The sequence below is a fragment of the Ahaetulla prasina genome, chromosome 8, assembly GCF_028640845.1.
Source record: "Ahaetulla prasina isolate Xishuangbanna chromosome 8, ASM2864084v1, whole genome shotgun sequence".
Classification (NCBI taxonomy): Eukaryota; Metazoa; Chordata; class Lepidosauria; order Squamata; family Colubridae; genus Ahaetulla; species Ahaetulla prasina.
In genome coordinates, this window is record NC_080546.1 from 37,223,260 (window position 1) to 37,239,355 (window position 16,096).

At 40.0% G+C, this 16,096-nt stretch overlaps 1 protein-coding gene across 2 annotated transcripts in view; it reads left to right on the forward strand.

Annotated features, from left to right (window-relative positions):
* MAML3 (mastermind like transcriptional coactivator 3) overlaps positions 1-16,096 on the forward strand; it is a 335,443-nt gene that overhangs the window by 55,441 nt on the left and 263,906 nt on the right. The window contains exon 1 of one of the 2 annotated variants that reach the window (XM_058192280.1): positions 958-2,551. The exons of the other annotated variant lie outside the window; for it this stretch is intronic. Within the exon in view, the coding sequence (XP_058048263.1) occupies positions 2,534-2,551 (18 nt within the window). The 5' untranslated portion in view covers positions 958-2,533. Of the gene's footprint in view, positions 1-957; positions 2,552-16,096 lie in introns of those variants that run through there. 2 annotated transcript variants of the gene reach the window in all.

The window sequence follows — 16,096 nt, forward strand, 5'->3', positions numbered from 1 at the left end:
GTTGAATTAATGTATGTTCACCGATCCTTAGTAAGCAGAAAAGTCTACCAGCATTTTTGAGAAACATCTTTAAAAATATTTATTTTAATCAGGAAAGCATATAGTCCCAGAATGATTTATGTATTTTTCTATAAACTTCTATCTACAACAGGTACCCTGTATCCAAAAGTGAAGCTATGACTGGTATTAAATATATTAAATATATTTCAAAGCTACTAGAAAATGCCATTTCCTTGAGTATAACACTGAAACAATCCATCCATTTTTGTGTTTGTTGTATAAATATCTTGTTCATCTTCTGCCTTGGTTTTCTATAATTTCTCATGTCCAATCTATGTTCAGAATTCCACTTACAAAAAAAAATACTACTTCTGTTTACCAATAATGTGATATTTCATTTAAATACGTCTACAGGTTACAGGGGCTAGGGCGTTGAGCTTGTTGATCGAAAGGTCGGCAGCTCAGCGGTTTGAATCCCTAGTGCTGCCGTGTAACAGGGTGAGCTCCTGTTACTTGTCCCAGCTTCTGCCAACCTAGCAGTTTCGAAAGCACATAAAAATGCAAGTAGAAAAAATAGGGACCACCTTTGGTGGGAAGGTAACAGCGTTCCGTGCGCCTTTGGCGTTGAGTCATGCTGGCCACATGACCATGGAGACGTCTTCGGACAGCGCTGGCTCTTTGGCTTTGAAACGGAGATGAGCACCACCCCTAGGGTCGGCAACGACTAGCACGTAAGTGCGAAGGGAACCTTTACCTTTACCTTTTACAGGTTGCTTACCCATTCTATGTGCAGGTTAATCATGAGAGAAAAAAAATGGGCAATAGTATTTTCCAGTTGGTTTTGATGATTATCATAATTCCTGAGTATCTCATAGTCTCCCTTAGGTTATGGTAGTTAGGACTTACTGGAGTTGGAATAATTTAGAATAGAATAGAATAGAATTTTTTATTGGCCAAACATGATTGGACACAAAAGGAATTTGTCTTGGTGCATATGCTCTCGGTGTACATAAAAGAAAAGATACATTCGTCAAGAATCATAAGGTACAACACTTAATGATAGTCATAGGGTACAAATAAGCAATCAGGAAACAATATCAATATAATATCAACAATATATATTGTAAGGATACAAGCAACAAAATTACAGTCATACAGTCATAAGTGGAAGGAGATGGATGATTGGAATGATGAGAAGATTAATAGTAGTGCAGATTCAGTAAATAGTTTGACAGTGTTGAAGAAATTATTTGTTTAGCAGAGTGATGGCATTTGGGGAAAAAAACTGTTCTTGTGTCTAGTTGTTCTGGTATGCAGTGCTCTGTAGTGTTGTTTTGAGGGTAGGAGTTGAAACAGTTTATGTCCAGGATGTGAGGGGTCTATAAATATTTTCACAGCCCTCTTTTTGACTCGTGCAGTATATAGGTCCTCAATGGAAGGCAGGTTGGTAGCAATTGTTTTTTCTGCAGTTCTAATTATCCTCTGAGGTCTGTGTCTGTCTTGTTGAGTTGCAGAACCAAACCAGACAGCTATAAAAGTGCAAATGACAGACTCAATAATTCCTCTGTAGAACTGTATCAGCAGCTCCTTGGGCAGTTTGAGCTTTCTGAGTTGGTGTAGAAAGAACATTCTTTGTTGTGCTTTTTTGATGATGTTTTTGATGTGGGTGTCCATTTTAGATTTTGCGATATGGTAGAACCTAGACATTTGAAGTTCTCTACTGTTGATACTATGTTGTCTAGTATTGTAAGAGGTGGAAGTATGGAAGGGTTTCTCCTAAAGTCTACCACCATTTCTATGGTTTTGAGTGTGTTCAGTTCCAGATTGTTCTGGTCGCACCACGAGGCTAGTTGTTCAACCTCCTGTCTGTATATGGATTCATCATTGTCTCAAATGAGACCCATCACTATTGTGTCTTCTGGAACTTCAGTAGTTTAACAGATGGATTGTTAGAGATGCAGTCATTGGTATATAGAGAGAAGAGAAGTGGGGAGAGCACACAGTCTTGGGGGCCCCTATGCTAATTGTACACATTTTGAATAATCAGGTAGTGAATGCTAATGTCACTGTTCCGACTGACGAACTTAACCAAAGCAAGCACGGCCGAGACAATCCAATCTCTTAATGCAAAACTTTGTTGAGTATATCATTTCAGCAAATATGAGAGCAAAACCAGATTTAACTATTGGATGGATTACAAAACAGGAATATATGGCAAAAAATAAATGTTGCCCTCTTGATTCTTGTTATATTCCTGCCCTTGCTGTGTTGTCCAACTTTGATTTATATTATGATTTTCCCAATTGTCTTTTGCTTCTTCCTATATACAGAATTCTCTTTTAACTCTAAAGAGCCGTGGTGGCACAGTGGTTAGAATGCAGGCTAACTCTCTGCTCACTGCCAGGATTTCGATTCTGATGGGCTCATGGTTGGCTCAGCTTTCCAGGCTTCTGAGATCAGTAAAATAAGGACCCAGCTTGTTGGGGGCAATATGCTGACTCTGTAAACCACCTAAAGAGGGATGTAAAGCACTATGAGGCGGTATATAAGTGTAAGTGCTATTGCTTTTGGTATTACTCTGCAACTATATTTGGTGTTACTTTCCTCTTTCAAATCGTTCTTTAAAAAAAGTAAATACCTTTTTTGAAAGGTCTTTGACTGGGCTGGGAAGTTTGGAAGTTACAGGTCTTAAATGATTTAGAAAGCACCAAGTTGAAGAATAATGGGTTAGACTGAGTGATCTTGGGCCAGTCATTCTCTTCCAACCCTAGGAAGGAGGCAATAGCGAGCCACATATGCACATGTGTGCGTGCGCACACACACGTACACAAAAAGACAAATGGTTATGAATGTAAGAAGGACTTATATTCAGAGGATTCAATGCACATAAGGTATATAAAAAAAGGGCATTTGTGTGTATGCTTTTATATGGTTTGGCTGAAGGGCACACCTAAGGGTTTACCTTATTTGGAATGATGGTCATTGTACAAAGACTAAAAATATGAATTCGGTGTAAGGCAGAGGTATGATTTAGTTCCAGGATGGTAGAGGCTGAATAGCAGCAGCTGTCTGCAATTTGGGGCATAAACTTCTTAACTTGGAGATGTCCAAGATGCAAGTGATTTTAATATGCTGTAATGGAAACTTATTCAGTTTGTATTACATGTCAGACACTCAGAGCTTCTCAGATGGAGCTTTCAGACATTCAAAAGATCTGAGTGGAAACACAGTGTTTTTTAAATTAATCTTTTAAAATTCTTTATATTCTTCGCATTCCTTTTGTCGTCCTTATTGAGCAAAGAGTCTCAACTGTGTCTTTGAAAACACAAGCCACAGTAGCTGTCTTTGCATGAGTTCAGCTGATCCCAGTCTTAACCATGCAACAGTATTCTTGAGTTCAGCAGACCTTCAGACAGCCTATTTGGCTGTGCAAATGGAGCTGTGGCTTGGGAGTCAGCAATGGAAGTAACTATTTTGGCTCTATTACAAAAGAACATTCACCAAGGATGCACTCCAGCTGCTAAGTTGAAGGGCGACAGTTCTGAGATTTCTCCTCTACGTCCTCATTAGATGTCATTCCTTCTGTACTGTAGAGTTCTGCCCTTATGAGGCAATGGCTTGACTTTCTGTTTGAAAAAAGAAAGAACTGAGATAAGCCAGTTTGCTGTTTACTTTTCCCGTTACCAGACAAAATAATTATTGACTGACTCTGCATTCCTCATTTTTCTCTTCTTCCTGGGTGTTTATCAAGCTGCTTTAAAAATGCATCAGAGAATTCTTCACAGATGGGGGTAGCAAGAAAACATTGTCTTGTGTCTGTTGTATTTTCAAGGCCTCCTGAAAATGAACTACTTCTCTGAATCACAATATTGTGAGGTCAATGTTTTGCTCCATGAGTTTATTTTATTATGTATGCTCAGTTGTTTTTCCACCCTAAAGAATCCAAGTCTTGCTATTTCTTAGAATTCCTGTTTATAGCATACAGAGACACACTTATTTTCATGTATTAGTGAAAACTATTAATAACATTTCAGACAGAGATTAATTACAGCTGCATACCTAAGGCTATTTCCAAAGAGAGGAGGGAATCAATTGGACTAATATTTTTCTGCAACTTATTTATATATTAATTAATTAATTAATTAATTAATGTATATGCTGCTCACCTCATGGTTGAAGCAACTGTTAAGGCTTGTAGCATTAGACAAAATGGTAAATCAACACTGACGGAGACCTGAGCTAAGAAAACAGAAAGTCAAAACAGATTATTATTTTTTGAGTTGGAGATAATTGGAAGAAAAAATTCAGTTCCATTTCCAAGCCGGAAATAATATGGAGGCTGATTGGAAAGAAAGTTGGTTTATTGATGAGCAGAACCATCAACAGCATGTGATTCTGGGACAGCTGACAAAATGGAGTTTAGAGTGGGTGGGTTTTATACCTTCTGGATTCCTATAGGGTCATGTAGGGGTCATGGCTGGCTCTATAGGCAAAAGGGAAAATGCAAATCCTAGATGGTTGCCTGAGCTAATTTTGTCAACCTTTGGCTTGATTGTGTTGCTTATTCTATTGCTTATCTGAAGTTTCTGTCTGATCAGTCTTTCTGATTACCAAATGAATTGATTACCAAATCTGCATTTAAGCTGGCCTCCTCAGTTTCTACTTGGGACAGGGAAACTGGGGCTGGTTTCTGCCTCCCCTAAGTTTTTTTTTTCATTTCCCCTTTAGGGGAACTATTCTATCCTACCTTTTTATTATTCTCCAAAATATTTCATTCTTCTTGGGGGAGGGCTTCCCACAAGATACAACAAGGGGAATCTAACTGTAAATTCAACAACTGAACAGCTCAGGGCTAGCAAATTAGCAGCTTAGAAAAAGAAAGGGAATCAAGGTTTCTCTTATATTCTGAAATGCAGTCTTTAAAAAAGGAAGTGGATTTTCTGAAGAAAATAGTAAGGTTGGAAGACTTCTTATCTGAAATAAAGGTAAAGTTTTCTACAAATCAAGTTTAACTTCTGGTGGCTTCAGATATATGCAAAGATGGGCTGCTGCCGGTTCTCACCGGTTTAGGCGAACCAGATGTTAATTTTCTGCACAGCTCAGTGAACTGGAAATCAGCTGGGAGGCTGGGGCACCCAGCCAGTCTATTCGCTGCCTCCCAGATTATTGGAGTGGTCGTCTATTGCTGCCTCCCAGCCTCCCAGTTGATTGGCTAGGTCTTCTTTTGTTGCCCTGCACAGGAGAACACAGCTGGAAAGCAGGTTAGTAGGGTGGGGTGGGAATGAGGATTTTGCAAAATCCTTACTCTGGGATGGGGTAGAAGTGAGGATTTTGCATGATGAATGCTCATAAGTAATTATCAGTAAAAGAGGAATGGAAAAATCCCTATCCGTAGATCAGCGTTTTTCAATCTTGGCAAGTTTAAGATGGGTGAACTTCATACTGCCTGGAGAATACTGGGAATTGAAGTCCATGCACCTTAAAATTGCTAAAGTTGGGAAGAACGCTGATGACACACAGCTGTACTTCTCCACCCCAGGCCACCCCAACGAAGCTGTCGAAGTACTGTCCCGGTGTCTGGAGGCCGTACGGGTCTGGATGGGGAGGAACAGGCTCAAACTTAATCCCTCCAAGACGGAGTGGCTGTGGATGCCGGCACCCCGGTACAGTCAGCTGCAGCCGCAGCTGTCTGTTGGGGGCGAGTCATTGGCCCCAATGGAGAGGGTGCGCAACTTGGGCGTGTTCCTAGATGGGCGGCTGTCTTTCGAAGACCATTTGACAGCTGTCTCCAGGAGAGCTTTCTATCAGGTTCGCCTGATCCGCCAGTTGCGCCCCTTCCTGGACCGGGATGTCCTATGCACAGTCACTCATGCTCTCGTTACCTCTCGTCTGGACTATTGCAATGCTCTCTACATGGGGCTCCCCTTGAAGAGCACCCGGAGACTCCAGCTAGTCCAGAATGCGGCTGCGCGGGTTATTGAGGGAGCCGTTCGGAGCTCCCATGTAACACCTATCCTGCGCAGACTGCACTGGCTGCCTGTGGTCTTCCGGGTGCGCTTCAAGGTGTTAGTTACTACCTTTAAAGCGTTCCATGGCTTAGGACCGGGATACCTACGGGACCGTCTACTGCCAACGTCTATCTCCCAACGACTGGTGCGCTCCCACAGAGAGGGGCTCCTCAGGGTGCCGTCAGCCAAGCAATGTCGGCTGGCGGCCCCCAGGGGGAGGGCCTTCTCTGTGGGGGTTCCTACCCTATGGAACGAGCTTCCCCCTGGACTCAGACAAATATCTGACCTTCGGACCTTCCGCCGCGAACTCAAAACCTATTTATTTCGTCTTGCTGGACTCGCTTAAATTTTAAATTTTAGATTTTATATTATTAAATTGTATGGGTTTTTAAATTTTTTAGTAAATTTTAGTGGGAATATTTTCTTATCTATAAGTAGCCAAATTAAATAGGTTTTTTAAGGGTTGTTTTTAGTTTTGTACTGTTGTTTTCTTTCTGTATTTTACTTGTGGCTGTACACCGCCCTGAGTCCTTTGGGAGAAGGACGGTCTATAAATAAAAATATTATTATTATTATTAAGAATGGGTCTACACTAGAGTTTAGAATTTTCTATTCCTGTTTTATTTAGAGTTTGGTACAATTAAATAAATCAGTTGTGGTTTCCTTACAAATAATGATTTAAGCAATATGAACCCTTACTGGACTTTTTGTGAGAAACTGAAATTAAAAATTGATCTGGGCTTTGATGATTAGATACGGGATTATGGAAATAGTGTGGAAAAATGTTAATCTTAGAGTAAGAGTTTGATATATACCAAAGAAAGTTGGAAGTCATTCTTTTTCAGTTTTCCTTCTTTTCTTCTTTCTTTCTTACACTTCCACTCTTTTTCTTTCCTGAGCCTTTTCTTTTTCAAACCTTTTTTTTATTTGTTTACCCCTTAGCTTTGTATTTTTTTGATGTATGAAGGATCAAATACTCAGCTATTATAATTCTACGTTCCTTATTTACAGAAATCATATAAAAATTCAGAATGAAACCCACTGCGAGCCATCTCATATAAGCAGGCTCTGAGTCCTTCTAATCAAAAAGTGTTTATCGATAGAAGAGAATATTTGTAGCTCAAGTTTGAACTGTGGGTGCCTTGGTGTTCTCTGAGTGTGATGGTTTTCTTGTAGATGTTTCAAAACCAAACTACATAACATCATCAGTACTAGAAAGGAGTGGAGTTTGCTCTTATTTTCATATACTAGTGGCTTACCCTGTCGGTGATAAGAGATCAGTGATTAGTTGCTTCATAAAAAGTGTTTTGATTGATGCCAGGTCTCTACAGCCTCAGATAGAGAAGGGCTATTCTGTACCCCTCCCTCAAATGTTCTTTAAAATACAAAGTTTCCCAGCATTTATTTAGGAACCTCCAACATGCAAACTGTGGTTACTCATTCTAAAATGAATCCTCTTAACCTGGAGCTTCAAAATTTGCTCTTTGTTGAGGAGGTGTGTAGCTAAAAGTCAGTCTACCTTTAGTGTACATCTGACTTTGGGGATATTTCTTCATAACCAAACAAAAGTATATTTTCTGTGCAGTTCACATCCCTTGCTCACTGGATCTAGATGTCTCAAAGCAAAGCCCACATTTTTTAATTAACCTGGGGACCCCTATACCATTTTAGAGAAATGGCTGTCCAGTCCTCCAGTGATCGTGCACCCAGAACTTCTGGAGACAAGCAGTTCCACTGGTTAAATGTTCTCACTGTCAGGAAGTTCCTCCTTAGTTTTAGGTTGTTTCTCTCTTTGTTCAGTTTCCATCCATTGCTTCTTGTTTTGCATTCTGCTTTTCCCCCCACCCCCACTTCTTTGTGGCAGCCCCTCAAAAGCCTGTTTTGTGACCCGCCTATCACACTCTTGGGCAAAGCATGTGAGCCATTTCCTCCTTTCAGAGTCCATGAAAGTACATCTATAGTATGTAGATGCAGATCATAAAGTTGAAAAACGGTGAACATTTTTACAGAACTATAGATACGTTGAAGCTGGGAGTGACAAGGAGTGACTGGGAGGGGAGGGGCCGGGCAAGGTGCCCCTTGACGTGAATGATATAGAGTTGGCCAACACCCACCCAGTCACTTGCCCACCCAGCCAGTCATTAGGGCAGAGAACCGGTTGTTTAAAAGTTTGAAGCCTACCATTGGATATATGCATGTAATGTTTTGACAGTAATATGGAATAGGCTGGCCGTTGTTTTCTTTTAGGATATTTTCTCAGTCTCTTAGTCTAGCCCAATGTTTTTTAACCTTGGCAACATGACGATCTGTGGATTTCACTTTCCAGAATTCCCCTGCCAGCAAGAAGTTAATACATCTTCAAGTTGTCAAGGCTGAGAAACATTGGATTAGCCTATAACCTTAGCATTTCCTCGTGGTCTTCAATTCAAGTGCTAATCTTTCCCAGCCCTGTTCAGTTTCCATGCCCAGACAAGGTTGGCTAGATGCTGCCACCTGCTGATACCTTGTCTAAGATGTCTATTTTTTCATGTAACTTTTTTGACAGTACAAATGTAAATTGATCTCTCTGCATTTCCAGATCTTTAGTTTAGAATTATGTCAACATAATTGAAAACAATTACTTTTCAGGCTTCATTGGAATTTACTTGCAATCTTGTTGCCTCCTGCTGCCTGAGTTGGAAGACATCAATAAATGAATGTCATGTTAGCAAAACCAGTAACATTCACCTTGGTTCTGATGGGCATATGAAATGTGGATGTTTTTAACTGAAAACATCAAATGTATTAAAAAGAGTGCTTAGGTCTTAATGTGTAACAGATAGTTGCAAATCATTTATAAAAATATCAGATATTCGAAAAGAAGATTTTTTTAACAGGACTTCGTCAAGAGAAAAGTATGTACTGCAAGACTGGTTCATTTAACCCTTAAAATCATTAATAGGGTATAAACACAAGAGCTGAAGCTAAATAACAGTATCTTTGATAACAATAATTGAGTAGTAAATTTCTTAGGCACTTGATTTTTTAGTATTCAGAGTACAGTATGTGAATAATAGGTGTTATAATATTCAATTGCCTTATGAATATATAAGATGTGTGTACAGTTCATGTCTACAAGACTTCGGAAAACTAGGAATCCTTTTCTAGTCTGGAAGAAGAAATTTGCACTGGAGAAGGAGGGGTTTCTGGTGTGTTTTCTACACAGTTTATTGTACTTTTAACAACTGCATTCATAGCAGATATTTTAATAGACATTTTGTTATTGTTGCTCAGGAAACAGAGGAAAGAAAAGGCTTCACCTCTTGGATTTCTGCATGTTAAGCTGTTGCCAAAGGCCCTGGCATATCTGAGTGGGTGGAAGGAAAAAGAGCAACTTCATTTGGATTAAAAAACTTATCTGTATCACAGACTTTAACTGCCCAACAATGTTTTAAATAGTATTGAATTTTTTTTAAAAAAATTAGTGGCTGTTCTGTACTATTCAGTCCGTTCTGGAATACCCTGAACTGTTCAGTTCTACATTATGTGGCTGTGTTCCAGGGCTGACAACCTACAATGCACAGTAAAATTTTAGATTTCATCTCTCCAGAAGGCGGTGATAACATTTAATTTTTAATGTAACAGAGGAACATAATCCTCTGTAGCTTTAATAATCGTATTGTTGACTTTAATTTTACTCAAAATAAAATTAATGTTCAGCCTGTTTCTGACCACTTTTGGAAATGGAATGGTTATTCCATTCAAAGATCAAAAGAGGTCCTGGACTACTTGTCAAAAAAGATAAAAGTTGCATTTAAAGCTTCTACAGATGTTCTTTTTCTCCTTCAAGGGAGGGAAATATCCATCTATTCTCCAAAGGATGGACAGAAAAAGAAATAAGAGCTGTTCCTAGTTTAAGGCATATCTGCCCTGTTGCAAATGGGGATATTTAGCTATGTCTGTCAGGCAGGAAGGGGCAATTTCACTCCTGCGGAGCGAATGGGACTCTGCCTGTGTTTTCTTGCTTTGCATTTAGTGCCACTCAAGCTTTGCTGTTTCTATGCCTATTTTGTTTGAGGCAAGCCCTTGCACTTTAATTAGTAAACTACTCTTTCAAAAAAAATAAAATCCTCCACTGTAATGCTGGAGTGTTTAATTTCTGGTGGTTTTTTCATGGCCCAGAGTAAATGCTGTGATAATAACCCTTTGCAATACTGTTGCAAGAAATGTCCATCTGGGTTCAGTTCCAAGTGGGGAAAAAGACATTGGATTCATGGAAGTCACTTGGAAAGAAGGTTTATTAATGAACAGGATCACATGGCTTGAGTTCCTGAGCAGAAAAAAGGGCCAAGGTGCTGAGAGTGCCTTGGTTTTATGCCCTCTGTTGAGCTATGAATTTGAGCTTGTATTCTGATTGGTTGTCAGACTCCCATGGGGCCATGCAGGGGCAACTCTATAGGCTGTGTTTTGAGTCCAAGTTTGGTTGAACTTTGCTCGGTGGTGATGTAATGAAAGGGCTTTGGGCAATTCCTAATATGGCTCTGCCTGAAGGAGGTAGATCTTTGTTTATTTATTTTATTTTATTTATTTTTATTTTTGTCACAACAATATATGTAAGTATCATACAAAAAGATTATATAGTATATAAACATATATATGAGTAAATATTAGGAGGTATAAGCATATATATATATATATATAGGAAGAAGAAGAAAAAAACACAATAGGACAGGAACGGTAGGCACATTTGTGCTCTTATGCACGCCCCTTATGGTCCTCTTAGGAATGGGGTGAGGTCAATAGTAGAAAGTTTTTGGTTAAAGCTTTTAGGATTATGTTATGTAGAATGTTAGGGGGAAGTCCTTAATGGCCCATTAACAAAGGTGGGGGGCTGAGTTTCTGCTTCTATGTAGGGGACATATTCTATGAAATAGAATGAAATAAAATATTTCATTTTTCTAGGAGATGGGTGGGTTTTAACTTCCAACAATACTTATTCATTTGGGCTACCTGGGAGCTGGAGTAAAACTCTTCCACCTGAAATGACAGCAAAAACAATAAAAGGTGCAGCACCGGTTTGTTAAAAGCAGTGCAAAGAGATGGAAAAATCCAGCTTAACACATCCACTGTTATGGGAGGGAGAGGAGAAGAAGAGGTGGCATATTTATGCAAGGGTACTGCAAAATGACACTGGTGGGGATTTTTACTTTGAGAAACAGCCACTCCCCTTTTCCTCCTTGGAATGTGCACAAAAAAATGAAGGATACTGAACTGGCTTTTTGTTGCTTGTTTGCCAATTTCTTTTATTTGTCCATACCAGTCACTTCCTCTCTTGTTTCCTCCTGATTTCCCAGCAGCTTATCATTTTCAGTTTTTCTGCTGTCCAGGATCTAACCTCTGCACAGTCTCAACAGGATCTGGCTCTCTTTTTTCTGGAGTTGTTTCTTCCTTTATGTCTTTTCATATATATTTTTTTATTTTAGCTTATTTTATACTTAGGAGAGTCTAAATGGGGTGGTGTGGGACGAACGGGAGATAAATCAGTGGAAAGAAACCAGAAAACATGCTCGGTAGTGTTGAATAATATCTCCATTTCTGCTTCATAGGTCTCTCTCTCTCTCCCCCTCTCTCCCTTCCTCTCCCCCTCCCTCCCTCTCTCTCATACAAATGTATTAAAATATAATTAGAAAAGGAGAAAGAGCTCAAGAAATAACAGGATTAGAGGGGAAAGGAGGTGAGTTTGTCTGTCAGAGATCCAAAGGCAGAATGTTTCTTTGCAATGTCCACTTTTTTCACTTTGCATGTTATGTTAATGGATTCCCTCCCCATTGTTTTTCTTCATTTGGGACAGTGGCTGAGTGTGGAGGAATTTAAAATGCCAAGATTATATTTTAAGTGATTGGTTTGATTGCTTTGCATAAACTCTTGTATCGGTGGATTGGAGCATGGCCCATGAAATGGTTTTGGGTTTTTTTTGGTTTTTTTGTCTTTTGCTGCTTCTCTGCAGTTTGACTTTGGGTCTGAACTAGGTGTGTATGGATTTCAATTATGTTCCAAATCATTTTGGATTTTTTTTACACCTTTTGAATTACTTCCACAAGATGGAATAATCATGTCCTTGCTTATGGTTTTGATGAAAAAATTCTACCAGCTACAGTTGTAATATCTAACCCCCTTGAATGTTCAGGTTTTACCCTCTGCATTAACTTCTTTGGGACACGCCAAATGTTTGGCAAGTGATACTGCTCTGTATAAGCAGGAATGCAGAATCCTTTGATGCATCTGCTAAGAAACTATAAATATTGGTTGCTGTTGTGGTTTCCTCTGTTCCGTCTTCCCTCCTCCCCATAGTCAGCATCTCCCACACTTCACAAGATAAAAACAAATGACTGTCGCTTGAATTCATGGCTGCAACATTTTTACCCTCCTCAAGCTGCAATGCTGACCAAAACTTGTTCTAGCCAGTTTCCTAATTCAATGCTTGTCTTATGAGAGATGTGTTTCTTTGGTTTTTCAGGACTAAAAGTGGAAGAGAGGAAGAATCGGATAGTTACAGATTTCAACTTCACTTACAGCTCTTAGCAGGAAAAGATTATATAATTTTCATTCAATGTCTGCTTTTCCCATGTCAACGTTTTTGCCCTTGTGATTATCCCCAAGAAATCTGATTTAAGACCTACCATTTAATGTAGACAACTCTGTTCAATTTCACAACATTCTTTCAAGGTAACAAATTCCTGCACTAAACACAGATTTGCCTGGGGCAGACTTGTTGTTCTTGTGCTAACTGGCTATGTGACCTCAATCTTAAAATACCTGTGATTGTTTACAGGGTTGTGCATACTGGAATTTGACTCCATAGTTAAGAGAACCTGATCCTCCTTAACTAGGCTTGTTTTGGCCTTTTCGGCAATAACTTCAAAACAATCACTCTATCTAAAAACTGTTAGGTTTGTTGGCATGTGATAGCTGCACACCTTTGCAGATAGTCCCCGAAGTAAAACTACAATTGAGACCAGGATTTCTGTTGCTAAGCAACGTGATTTTAAGTGAGTCACACACATTTTGACAATCTCTTTGCCACAATTGTTAAATGAATCACTGGAGGTTGTTAAGTGAATTGCACAATTGTTAAGGGAATTCAGCTTCCCCCATTGACTTTGTTTGTCAGAAGTTGGTTGGGAAGGTCCAAATGGTGATTACTTGGCTCTAGCATGTTGTAATATAAATACAGGCTGGTTGCCAACTGCTCAGATTTTGATCATGTAACTCTGGGGATGCTGTGATGGTCATAAGTGCAAGGACTGTTTTTTGTCAGCCTTTTCAGTGCCTTTGTAACTTTGAATGGTTGCTAAATGAATAATTATAAGTCAAAGACTATATGCATGAATACTACATGCAACAGATATGGTGGCAGCTACAACACATTGAGCAGGATAAACGTCAAAGTTAACTGAGAATCCAAAGGCTTTTATACCTGCTTAAAGAGATAGATGCAGTTTCAGTTTTGAGATATAGATGCTATATTCATAATCATTGTTATGTATTGAATACACATAGTTGTGTTAAGCCCTGCTAACGTGAAATTAACCTTTAGATGACCCTAACTGTTAACTTCAACTGTTTTGGAGGGAAACTTAGAACATTCATATTTGGGTGGGCTTTTTCAAGTATTATGATTGGTTGAGGCTCTGTGGGCCCAGAGTATAAATTACAGGAATTTGTCTGTTGTTAAGCAGTCGTTCCAGTTGAGTCAATAAATGCTGTTGTACCTATGCTGTCTGTTCTTGCCTACCGCAGCCCACGACATAATAATCCTGATTTCAGTTTTTCTGCTATAACACATTGGGAAACCCATAAGAGTGTATTCCAGAGTTCACTATACACATTAAATCGCTTATAATAAAATAAAGCCAAACTTCTTATCATTGTTTATGTTGCTTCAGTTAGGATGGAGGGCAGATATACTTAATATTTTCCAACAAGGCATTTTTAGAATCTAACTGCACTAAAATACCAAGATGGGTTGCTCATTCATGAACAGACTCATTCAAAGAGAAGAATTTCATGTTTCACTCAGAATGAGACTTCAGTGGAACTCTTAAAAAAAAGCTCAACTTTTTTTTTCAATGATAGGGTGGAATGCTTTATTTTATGTATTTTTCGGAGTATAAGATGCACTTTTCCCCCACTAAAAGAGGCAGAAAATTTGGGTGCACCTTATACTCCGAATGTAGCCCCGCCTACCCGCTGGCCTCCACACATCCTCTTCCTGGCTGCAGAGATTGCCACAACAATGGCCTTGCGTTTTCAGTCTCCAAACGCTTCATTTGAGAGCTGTTCAAGGCTGTGGGGATCACCAAAGTACATTGCCACTGATCGCCGCCCCCGCACATTGTGTTTTCGGCCCCTGCACATTGCATTTTAGGGCTCCCTACACCCTGTTTTTAGCCTCTGCGTTGCGTTTTCAGGAGGTGATAGGTGGCGATGTGTTATGGCAATCCCCGCAGCCTTGAATGCCTCTCAAACAGAGCATTTGGAGGCTAAAAACACGAGCCGTGGAGCCCAAAATGGCAACCTGGAACAGCTGCTGCCTTGTCCTACTGCTTCCGCGTGTCGCCTGCTTTACTCACTGAAGCTCCCTCCGACAATCAGCTGTGCTAATGAAGCTGCTTATCAGCCCCAACAAGGCGCATTTGAGCGAAGCGTGTGCGTATGTTCATGTGCTCACAACCAGTGAACTAATGTGCTGAAGCTGACCAGGCTAAGGACGGTAGCCAGATGAATACCTGGTACGCAGAGGCAGAATTTTTTTCCCCTATTTTCCTCCCCCAAAACTATGGTACATCTTATACTCTGGAGTGTCTTATACTCCCCAAAATACAGTAATTAGTTTTTTGCTTTCAGAAACCTCTGTAATGGACCAAATTAGTAAAAAAGAAAAGAAAATTCAATCAGTAGCTGTGATATACTGTAGGCAGCTTTCTCTGGCCTGTTGCCCTCTGGATATGTTGGAGTACAAAGAAGTACTATCTTGATTAAAGGTGAAGGGAAGTACAAGGTGTAATGCAACGTAGGTTAATGCTGGGGAGTCAGAAAAGAATGCAGTCTTCTTTACTTTTATTACCGTGTTTCCCCGAAAATAAGACATGTCCAGATAATAAGCCCAATCGGGCTTTTCAGCGCATGCGATAATATAAGCCACCCCCACAAAATAAGCTCCCCCAACTACTTACACGCATGCGCTGTAAAAGAAAACCTCGCAAGTTCAATCAAGCTTCTTGAACTTGTGATAAGGTTTTCTTTTAAAGTTGTTTCTCTGGCAACTTTAATGGCAAGGAAAATGACGGAGCTTGAAAGGTAAGACTTGCATCCCAGTTCTCACCCACCTTACCTGCCACCCCCAAATTGCATCCCTAAAGGGGGCGGGTGGCTAAGTGGGTGGCAGGAGCCCTGCCATGCTCGGCGAGTGGGCAAGAAGAGACGGCAAGGGGAGCCACGTCTCGCTCCATGCGTCTTGCTTCTCCCCTGCCCCACCTGCCACCCCTCTCGATAAAGAGATGGCAAGGAAGGGAAGCAGCTGTTGCCATTGGGATGGGGTGGGACGTGTTGGGCTGCAGATCACAAATATACCTCTTTCATTTCCATCTAATCTCTTTCTGTTACGGGCAAGATAAATGCTGCTCTTGAATGGGTGGTGACAATAAGGTTGAATACTTGATCTAACCCTGGATGATCCAGCTGTCATTGACTGCAATCTGATGGCAAATTTGTATTGCGGTGGGTATTCAGCTGGTAAATAATAGGAGCTTCCAGATGATCAGATTTTATCGCTACCACTTGAAATGGCCTGCCTAATTTTCTATTCCTAGGAGATTAATTTTATAGGAGAAAATGTTGGAAGATGTAGTGGAATAAGCAGAGGCTCTTGCCTGACGCTCCACCTCTCCCATTACAGCCTATGTTTTATAGCAGTGTGATTACAAAATAAAAAAGCTTTGTCTGGAAGTATATACTGCAATCTGTTCCCAGATAGGAGCTCAAATGGAACTTGTGGCATGGAAAACCTGCATAATTTTTTTTTTTAGTTGCCATGAATCACGTTATGT